This window comes from Zea mays, chromosome 8 (assembly GCF_902167145.1).
Source record: "Zea mays cultivar B73 chromosome 8, Zm-B73-REFERENCE-NAM-5.0, whole genome shotgun sequence".
NCBI lineage: Eukaryota > Viridiplantae > Streptophyta > Magnoliopsida > Poales > Poaceae > Zea > Zea mays.
The window spans coordinates 32,859,768-32,870,520 of NC_050103.1; the positions used below are offsets into that span (position 1 = coordinate 32,859,768).

Genomic DNA, 10,753 nt, shown 5'->3' on the forward strand with positions numbered 1-10,753 from the left:
CCAAAATTTTCGTGATGTTCGGAACGTCGTGTTCCAAAAATCGGTGCGTCCGGTGAGTATTTAAAATTCATCGCTCGCGTGAACACGAATTCGGAAGCCCGAACTCACTCGGATGATTTTATCCCGGACAAATTAATTTGAACTCGATAACTAAAATGTTCGGGGCAAAATAATCTGCATCGTGCATTGTCTGAGAGGAATCGTGCGCGAGGTTAGGATCCAATTTATCCGTCCGCACGCTGTTTTGACAACGAAATCGTGTATACATTAGCGGATCTGGTTTCAGCTAATTTTGGTCGAATCACGTAGAGCAGATTAAAATACCGAAGCCGAACTCGTGTCAATCTGGTCCGTTTTCATCGTGGTCAGAATAGTCACGAAAATTATCTAAACGAAATTTAGTCAGAATCGTAAACCTCGGATGTTCCGTTTCGTGATCCGAGAAAATAATGTGCGTAGTCGTTTGCCGTATCGTGCATCGACTCTTTGTTTATCACTAAAAAATTGAGATCCGATTATCACAAATTGTCCGCAATCATGGAATCAGACGTTTAGTGCAGATAAATTTATCAGAATTTCGAATCAAATCAAACCTGGTTCAAATTTTATCGCCAGTTTTGTTTGATTCGACCTGTTCATATTTTTTAGACCCAGATTTCAGAACCCCAAATATCCGTGATTTTCGATAAAAGAAGAAAGCAAATGTGGAAAAATCTTTAAAAAGGAAAAAAAATCGTTTCAACCTCATCCTTCGGCCGCCCTCTCTCGCTGATCTTTTCCCTGGAACATGCGTCATCTTTCTTATCTGCAATTGCTCCTTTTCTCTAGATTTTTCAGGTTGCATCACTCTTATCCATACACGTTGGCTCTCTGGTTATAACCTTCACCAGCCTTCGTTGATTCATTCTCAACTTGTGAACGCAGCTTCCTCCTCATTCCGGTGACGCAAGGTTCCCTAGCAACTTCCTCAGCCATCATAATCTCTTAGACTCCTCCTGCACACGCACAGGCTCTAGAATTCTCTACGCATTCCTTCACCGCATGTCATCGGCCATGCGGTTGTGTGCTCCTCAGCCAATACTTTGGTACGATGCTCAGCTAGTGGATGAGCACAATCAAGTCGCTGGTAATTTTTTTAGTTGTCGAGCTCGCCGGTGACACCATGGCCGGTCGTCCCTGCTCCCCCTTGCCTCCCTCCGCACGCACGCCAGCCGTGGTTCCAGCTCACATCCCTGGACGTTGTGTGGTTCCCAGTTCGTCCATGTCCTCTTCCTCCCTGCTCAATTCCCATGGCCGGTGCTCTGCTCGGATTCTGCCCGCCAAGCTCCCAGCCGAGTCTCCTCCCATGGCTTGAGCCTCCCTGTTGCTCGCGTCATGGCCTGGCCCCAGCTCCGGCCCGTCGCGGCTCCTATGGCGCTCGGCCATCTCTGCGCCCGTCCATGGCGGTTCCCTGCGCGCCTGAATTCTGCTCCGTTCGGTTCCGTTTGCCGCGCCCCTGCGCTCGTCGCGGTGCTCCAGCTCGGATTCAGTCCTGCACGCAGCCGCTTTTCATCTTCCTGCTCAGCTCGCTGCGCCGAACTGCCCAGGGTCGCGCGCCTAGCTCGGCCGTCTCTAGCTCGCCTTGCTCCCTGCTGCTCGCCCGGTCGAGCTCCCTGATCGCCGCGCCGTGAATTTTCCTGCGCTTGCATGTCTCCTTGCGCACGCCCAGCACTCTGGATTTCCGGATCTCGCGCGCCCCTGGCTCCTCTGTTGGTCGCGCGGTTGTTTCCTGCTTCCTGCGCGCGCGAGCTCGCCATCCATTTTGCTCGCCTCTGCTTCTGCTCGGAATTCCCATGGCCAGAGCTTTCCCCTAGCCCGGATCTCACCCAGTCGCCGAGCTCGGCTCTGTCCATACTCCAGCTCGCCCCCTCTGTTTGCTCTCGCTGCTGGGTCGGGTCTGCTCGGCCGCCGAGTCCGATCCGCTCCTCTGCACGCAGTTCACCCCAACTCCAGTCTGTAGTGGTCGCCAGTCGTCGACCATACTCCCATCTCGCCGGCTCGCTCCAGACTCGATCTCGTCGTAATTCCGTGCGTCATCAAGAAATCCCAAGAATCGGGTGAAGACGAAGCTAGCAACGCGATATTCCCCAAGCGCTCGATAAATGGCCTGGATCAGAAAATCGCTACCGATCTCGTGATTCGTGTCAGCTGTTGAAACGGTAAGCTGATGAATTGTTTAGAATAGTTTGAACGTTAAATAAATTAATGTGTTAGTGCGATGCTTATTACGTGCTCGATAAATTGCGTGAGTCACGAAACTCTCGTCGACTTCGCGGTTTTTACGAGTATCGAGCCAGATTCAGTTATAGCGAGTTATGTCGCTATTCCGGTCAATTAACTAAATTAGTATACCGAGTAGAATATTAGTAGGCCTGTGTGATAAAGAAATATTTGATTAATTGTAGACATGTAAAATATGTGAGGAGTAAAATAAAATTAAAATAGTACTTTGTGAATGATGTAGTATCATTTATAAAACGAGGGATAATTTTAGAATTTAATTAATTAGCTGATGAGTTGAGTAGGCTAATTGTCTTTCATGTGTATAATTTGTTGCTCGTGATGTTTGCGTTAGGTTCATTTAACTTAGAGAAGCGTATTTATAGCGTGTAGTCGTATATTAATAACTAGTGTTTCCGTGTAAGATTGTACAACGCCTCGCCACTAGGTGTTTAATACACTATCGTATAGCACTATTTAGATTTATGATATTCCTGTCTATATGCATTCATATGCATAACGCATTTCATTCAGGTGCGATAATTAATCACGTGATGCGGAAGATGACTCAAGTCGACCCCAAGCGCGGGCTACTCCGCATGGAGATGTTTATGAACGAACATGCCTGATCAAGTGTTAGGACAAGGATGATCGTCAAGTGGACGTCGTCTAACAAACACTAACATAGTGTTACCCAGGCAAGCCCGGTGCATGCAACCCCTTCCTTGTGTTTTTAAATAATTTTTGCACACTTTAAGTCTAGTGAAATGTGCATTAGGTTTATAGGAGTTGTTTGGAAACCCTTTGATGCATTGCCTTCCTTGATATCCATACCTTTATAGATACTTCTGGTGAAGTATCAAAAATATGATTTGCAAAAATGCTTAGCCTGCTTAGATCTTGTGGATAGAGGTTGTCTTTTGCAATACTGCCTAGCTCAGGGGTTATCCTGAGGAAGGATGACTTCTACCTGCAAGAATATATTTTCATTGGGAGCATGGTGGGATCTTACTGCAAAGTTTCCTGTGATGCTCTTTTCGTCCTAAGGAACACAAACAATCCTAAGGATGGAAGTACTTAAATCGGAACTTGGGCTAGGAACAGGTGATGTTCTACCCAGGTTGATTAAGGATTGAATGCGTATGTAGGCATGCTGATCGAGGACCCTTTAACTGGTCACATGCCTCGTCATGGGTAAGCCTTATCTCGGGCAGACTAAGGCCAGAATAAGATAACACAGAATGGGCGTGGAGCGGTGGTGAGAGTAGCGTGTACCTTCCGTGGCAAGAGGCTGGACGGTGGTGTATCTGTGCTCTCGGTTCACGTGAACCTGATCTGGTCTTAAGAACCCCGGTGGTGGGTTGACATATGCAAGGGTTAAGTGCTACATATGTCGTGTGATCGGAGATCCTCAGCTGAGTATAATCGATTCAGATCGTCGTACCTTCGCGGTTATGAAGACTTGATCACTTCCCTACAACCTAAGTCACGATGTGAACCTCAAGAATAAAAATGATGTTGTATTGATGAGATGGTGAAATTAGACCAGATGCAAACAGAGTCTATTAATATTTAATCTGGTGTTAAAACATTGAAAGCAAGGATTCACTTTAGTAAGCTATTTCTACAAAAGTATCTAAGTTGATTCTTGCTAAAGCCTCTCCTTGATTCCCAATTCCAGCATACCCTTGAGAGTCTTTTCTTTAGTCGGGTAAGTCTTGCTGAGTAATTCCATACTCAGGGTTTTATTCCCTGTTGTTTTTCAGGGTATAGTTTTGTGCTGCTGATGATGGTGTTAAGTGCCGGTGGGCTCGGCCTTCTTATAAGTCTAAGTACTTCTTCTATACTTCTTAATGAGGATGGTCACTTGAGCTAGCATATATTTCAAACTTATACTTTTGTAATCACTCCGATAAAATAATGTAAAATTTTTGTAACCTGTAAAATTTGGTAATAAGATTTCCGCTGCAAAAAAGTTGTGTGTGTGATTTGTGTTACTTAATCCTGCAGTTCTGGTTGTAAGTGGTTTATCCGATGTCCTTGGGCAATCGGACAGATCGTGTTAAGTTATCTGGTGCACATGCATAGTTGTCTGAGGTCTTTGAGACAAGGACAGGTGCATGTGGGCCCAATAACTTGGGAGGTTCTACCACAACTGGTATCAATAATGTAAAATTTTTGTAACCTGTAAAATTTGGTAATAAGATTTCCGCTGCAAAAATGTTGTGTGTGTGATTTGTGTTACTTAATCCCGCGGTTCTGGTTTTAAGTGGTTTATCCGATGTCCTTGGGCAATCGGACGGATCCTGTTAAGTTATCTGGTGCACATGCATAGCTGTCTGAGGTCTTTGAGACAAGGACAGGTGCATGTGGGCCCAATAACTTGGGAGGTTCTGCCACAACTGGTATCGGAGCAGGATTAAGTATATACGGTCACATACGTATTTTAAAAACAAAGTTTTGGTTTTATAAAACCTATTTTCAACTAAACACATAGTTTGGTTTTGAAAAACAGATTTGAAAAACTATAATGCTAGCGACATCCTCTATTAAGCCCTAAGTTAAGGACTATCAGGTGGCTTAGTTTAAAACACTAACCCACAACCGGGTGGGTATTGCTTACATGTGTATTGTTATTTTTGAGGCCATTCAGTTTTGAATGGATCGACGCTCAGGTAAGGTGAGATGTGAGAGCATGACCGAACAACCGTCGGTCTAGGGAAGAGTATAAAAAGCGCTTGATTATATACATGTTCCACATATGTATATATGAAGGCTGCGATGTGGAGTAATTACTTTTCTGGGAATTCAGTACCCCATGGATGTGTATGGCTATACAGACATGGGAATACTGAGAAGTGTAATGTACTTGTAACGACGCACATACGCTCAAGTAAGAAGGTGAGTTACCATAATGGGTTGCCCTATGGTTAAAGTGTGGCAACAGCGCCTATGCATGGCTCGACGCTTAATGATGAGCTGGCCTCCATATAACAATATATGGAGTATAAACTGTGATAAACTGTCATGTGTGACTTGCATCATTGGGAACTGGGCTGTGATGGAATTTTCTGCAGGTACACTAACCTCGAAAACGTATGTGTAGTTGACAACTAGCAAAATACCGTGAGAGTCGCAAGTATGCCACCGATATAGAACGCTATCGCCACATTATGTTGGCAAAATCAGTGAGGACGAATAAGACGAGCATGCATCCTTATTGTTGCATCATGTTTGTCACCTATACACCCAATGCTTCTCTCATCCTTATTCCAGAAACCAGTGATTGTAGATAATCTGGTGTAATGTTGAATTATGAACTTCGATAAAATAGTTGTTCTCCGTTCCTTAGGTATTATGTTTAGATGCTATATGTGTGCTCTTGTGCTTAATGTGTCGATAGAAGGTTAGTGACTTCTTTGCCTAAACCCAAATCTAGGCCATGTTCTTAGTTGGTGAACCATGACCAAAGTTGATTTTTCCGTTACCCCTCCTTGACCCAAACTTATACAAATAAATGCTTAGATAATTTCTTCGTTGGACAAAAAGGGTACTTAAGCTTAAAATAAGAATCTCGACTCATATTTTCATCTTATACCATGCCCTTATTCGATTGGCGCATGCTGATATCCCTAATTCCAGCTTGCCTGTTCTTGATAATCACATCATTGCTTTATCGACCCAACCTAGGAAAGACATGTCTCATCATTTTCTTAAGTTTGATGCCTTTGATTTCCTCATTTCTATCGAAGGCTTACCAACTTAATCTCATGATTATTTTTACTCCGCATCTAGTCAGATACTAATCCTTGACCTTGTAATCCCTATGATGGGCATAGAAATATGTTTGGGGCTGAATTAACAGTCTCCCATCATACTCCTTCCATCAAGTTTAGGTTATGGCCATGCCTTGTTCATTTCATTGGGCCATGATCTATTTGACTCTCTACGTGTAACCGTTTTGACAGGTAGAGTCTCTTTGTATATTGTCACCCTTGCCTAATCCATTGGTGCCGCGCGAGATTTCTTATTGGTTATGTCTGGTAATGGTGATATGACTAAAACTGATGGTGCCGTGACGAAACCGAGGGCCTTCTGTGGGTGCGCACACATGGTTGTGCTACTCGGCACGCGTTGGTATCACAGTTAGTAGTTGTATATCCATTATGAGACTATGTCAATGCGTTATCTTGGCACAATATGTTTTTTTGCTACGTGAGATTGTTATTGGTGCCAGTTCGGTAATGGTGTCATGGTTAATGACTTATGGTGCCGCAGCGAAACTGAGAGCCTCCTGTGAATGTGCACACAGGACTGTGCTACTCGTCGGATGCTGGTATCAAGGTCTCTGGTCATGATCCATTGTGGAACTACACTGATGTGTTATCTTCCATAAACTACTTCCTTGAAATAATTTCTATGTTGTTCGTCAAGTGATCAAGCAACATCTATCATCTCTGTTGGATCAAAAGGGCATACCCCTTTAATGTGTGGTCTCTTGTCCCTTTACTTTGGTGGGTGGTGACTACACACATACAAGTTCCCATTACGTCCTTCGTGTAAAGGTGAAGCCTTGGAGCTTTTTAGTGTCGAGAGACAACTGATTAGCTCTCAAAATGGTGATCTGTTTCCCCTGTTGCTGAGATGCAGGAGTTTGTTCATTCGCTCTCTTATTTAATCCATGTACTTCCGAACCAAGTCATTTCATCTCACATGAAGAAACGGATGAACAACATGACCAAATGGATTTCTACCCAAGTGCATAATCTCCTATTAGCCAATGTGAACTCTCAACCCTTAGCTTACCAATGGTATTGAGAGGATCTGCTCAATGTCAAAAGTAGTTCAACAAGTTGGTTTTACTAACTTGTATCTGCTCAATGAACGAAGGTTGAGTTTAGAGATCGTTTTATCGATTTGCCTGAACTCACTTTGGTTCGACCCACTCAAGAAGGTACTTATAAGAATTAAGATTAAGTCGGTCAATAACCACCTAATCATCGCTCTAGTCGTGCCTTGATCACCTCACGTGTGCTTTTCCAACATGTGTGATTAAGTCGAGCCATGGTTAGTATTTGATGAAATGGGTTGGTCGTGAAGTCAACATCAATGGATCTCTTCATTGATATATCTCGAATCTTTATCGTCTTTCGTGGACTTGAATTCTCTGGTTAGTCATATGTTAACCATGACAGTATTCGACATCCACACCCGTCTCATGTGCTATGAACTTACCGTGACCACTTGTTGGTAAACTCCTTTTGTGTGTTTTACCCAAGAGGTTGCATCTGATTCTGTTTGGGTAAAATCGCACATTTACCGTTCGCTCAACATACTCAGATAGTACAGAGTCATCAGAAAAAAAGCAAACTGCACACATGGAACCTTATGTGTTCCTCTGACAGATATCGTCTCTATTGTTGAACATCTCTAAATTAGCTTGTAGCGATACATGCTATATCCACTAGAGAAACCACATCCTGAGATACTCGCCTTCGCTCAGGATTGTCTTATGATTATCGCTTATATGGACATGGGTTACATGCTTCTCTACTCTTAGAAGTCTTTCGCTCCGAATCTCGGGACGAGATTCTTTTAAGGGGGAGGGCTGTAACACCCCAGGTGTTTATATTCCGCTCGACAGCAAGTACGGGTGTAAGCACGTAATCAGTGGATAAAACGAATGCCAAAATTATAAACATCTTCGCCTATTGCGATTTTAATATCGCATCTGTTCCATCTGTCGCGAGTGCGACATCATTTTTATTTTTTATCTATCCGGGCTCTTCCAAAATTTTCGTGATGTTCGGAACGTCGTGTTCCGAAAATCGGTGCGTCCGGTGAGTATTTAAAATTCATCGCTCGCGTGAACACGAATTCGGAAGCCCGAACTCACTCGGATGATTTTATCCTGGACAAATTAATTTGAACTCGATAACTAAAATGTTCGGGGCAAAATAATCTACATCGCGCGTTGTCTGAGAGGAATCGTGCGCGAGGTTAGGATCCAATTTATCCGTCCGCACGCTGTTTTGACAACGAAATCGCGTATACATTAGCGGATCTGGTTTCAGCTAATTTCGGTCGAATCACGTAGAGCAGATTAAAATACCAAAGCCGAACTCGTGTCAAGCTGGTCCGTTTTCATCATGGTCGGAATAGTCATGAAAATTATCTAAACGAAATTTAGTCAGAATCGTAAACCTCGGATGTTCCGTTACGTGATCCAAGAAAATAATGTGCGTAGTCGTTTGCCGTATCGTGCATCGACTCTTTGTTTATCGCTAAAAAATTGAGATCCGATTATCACACAAATTGTCCGCAATCATGGAATCAGACGTTTAGACTGCAGATAAATTTATCAGAATTTCGAATCAAATCAAACCTGGTTCAAATTTTATCGTCAGTTTTGTTTGATTCGACCTGTTCATATTTTATAGACCCAGATTTCAGAACCCCAAATATCCGCGATTTCCGATAAAAGAAGAAAGCAAATGTGGGAAAATCTTTAAAAAAGAAAAAAAATCTTTTCAACCTCATCCTTCGGCCGCCCTCTCTCGCTGATCTTTTCCCTGGAACATGCGTCATCTTTCTTATCTGCAATTGCTCCTTTTCTCTAGATTTTTCAGGTTGCATCACTCTTATCCATACACGTTGGCTCTCTGGTTATAATCTTCACCAGCCTTCGTTGATTCATTCTCATCTTGTGAACGCAGCTTCCTCCTCATTCCGGTGACGCAAGGTTCCCTAGCAACTTCCTCAGCCATCATAATCTCTTAGACTCCTCCTGCACACGCACAGGCTCTAGAATTCTCTACGCATTCCTTCACCGCATGTCGTCGGCCATGTGGTTGTGTGCTCCTCAGCCAATACTTTGGTACGATGCTCAGCTAGTGGATGAGCACAATCAAGTCGCTGGTAATTTTTTTAGTTGTCGAGCTCGCCGGTGACACCATGGCCGGTCGTCCCTGCTCCCCCTTGCCTCCCTCCGCACGCACGCCAGCCGTGGTTCCAGCTCACATCCCTGGACGTTGTGTGGTTCCCAGTTCGTCCTTGCAGCTCGGCCATGTCCTCTTCCTCCCTGCTCAATTCCCATGGCCGGTGCTCTGCTCGGATTCTGCCCGCCAAGCTCCCAGCCGAGTCTCCTCCCATGGCTTGAGCCTCCCTGTTGCTCGCGTCGTGGCCTGGCCCCAGCTCCGGCCCGTCGCGGCTCCTATGGCGCTCGGCCATCTCTGCGCCCGTCCATGGTGGTTCCCTGCGCGCCTGAATTCTGCTCGGTTCCGTTTGCCGCGCCCCTGCGCTCGTCGCGGTGCTCCAGCTCGGATTCAGTCCTGCGCGCAGCCGCTTTTCATCTTCCTGCTCAGCTCGCTGCGCCGAACTGCCCAGGGCCGCGCGCCTGGCTCGACCGTCTCTAGCTCGCCTTGCTCCCTGCTGCTCGCCCGGTCGAGCTCCCTGATCGCCACGCCGTGAATTTTCCTGCGCGCGCATGTCTCCTTGCACACGCCCAGCACCCTGGATTTCCGGATCTCGCGCGCCCCTGGCTCCTCTGTTGGTCGCGCGGTTGTTTCCTGCTTCCTGCGCGCGCGAGCTTTCCATCCATTTTGCTCGCCTCTGCTTCTGCTCAGAATTCCCATGGCCAGAGCTTTCCCCTAGCCCGGATCTCACCCAGTCGCCGAGCTCGGCTCTGTCCATACTCTAGCTCGCCCCCTCTGTTTGCTCTCGCTGCTGGGTCGGGTCTGCTCGGCCGCCGAGTTTGATCCGCTCCTCTGCACGCAGTTCGCCCCAACTCTCGTTTGTAGTGGTCGCTAGTCGTTGACCCTGCTCGGATTCCATCTCGCCAGCTCGCTCCAGACTGGATCTCGTTGTCGTTCCGTGCGTCATCAAGAAATCGCAAGAATCGAGTGAAGACGAAGCTATCAACGCGATATTCACCAAGCGCAGGACAAATTGCCTGGATCGGAAAATCGCTACCGATCTCGCGGATTCGTGTCAGCTGTTGAAACGGTAAGCTGATGAATTGTTTAGAATAGTTCGAACGTTAAATAAATTAATGTGTTAGTGCGATGCTCATTATGGTGCTCGATAAATTGTGTGAGTCACGAAACTCTCGTCGACTTCGCGGTTTTTACGAGTATCGAGCCAGATTCAGTTATAGCGAGTTATGTCGCTATTCCGGTTAATTAACTAAATTAGTATACCGAGTAGAATATTAGAAGGCCTGTGTGATAACGAAATGTTTGATTAATTGTGGACATATAAAATATGTGAGGAGTAAAATAAAATTAAAATAGTACTTTGTGAACGATGTAGTATCATTTATAAAACGAGGGATAATTTTAGAATTTAATTAATTAGCTGATGAGTTGAGTAGGCTAATTGTGTTTCATGTGTATAATTTGTTGCTCATGATGTTTACGTTAGGTTCGTTTAACTTAGAGAAGTGTATTTATAGCGCGTAGTCGTATATTAATAACTAGTGTTTCTGTGTAAGATT

The 10,753-nt window shown here is 45.0% G+C and overlaps 1 protein-coding gene and 1 pseudogene across 1 annotated transcript; both read right to left on the reverse strand.

The window, feature by feature from the left end:
* Window positions 1-1,135: 1,135 nt before the first annotated feature.
* Window positions 1,136-1,892, reverse strand: LOC111589935 (uncharacterized; annotated as a pseudogene).
* Window positions 1,893-8,148: 6,256 nt separating this feature from the next.
* LOC118473092 (uncharacterized) lies at window positions 8,149-10,262 on the reverse strand. Its single transcript, XM_035961656.1, has one exon. The coding sequence runs from the start codon at window positions 9,949-9,951 to the stop codon at window positions 9,187-9,189; it is 765 nt and encodes a 254-aa protein (XP_035817549.1). The 5' UTR covers window positions 9,952-10,262; the 3' UTR covers window positions 8,149-9,186.
* Between the last annotated feature and the right edge of the window lie 491 nt (window positions 10,263-10,753).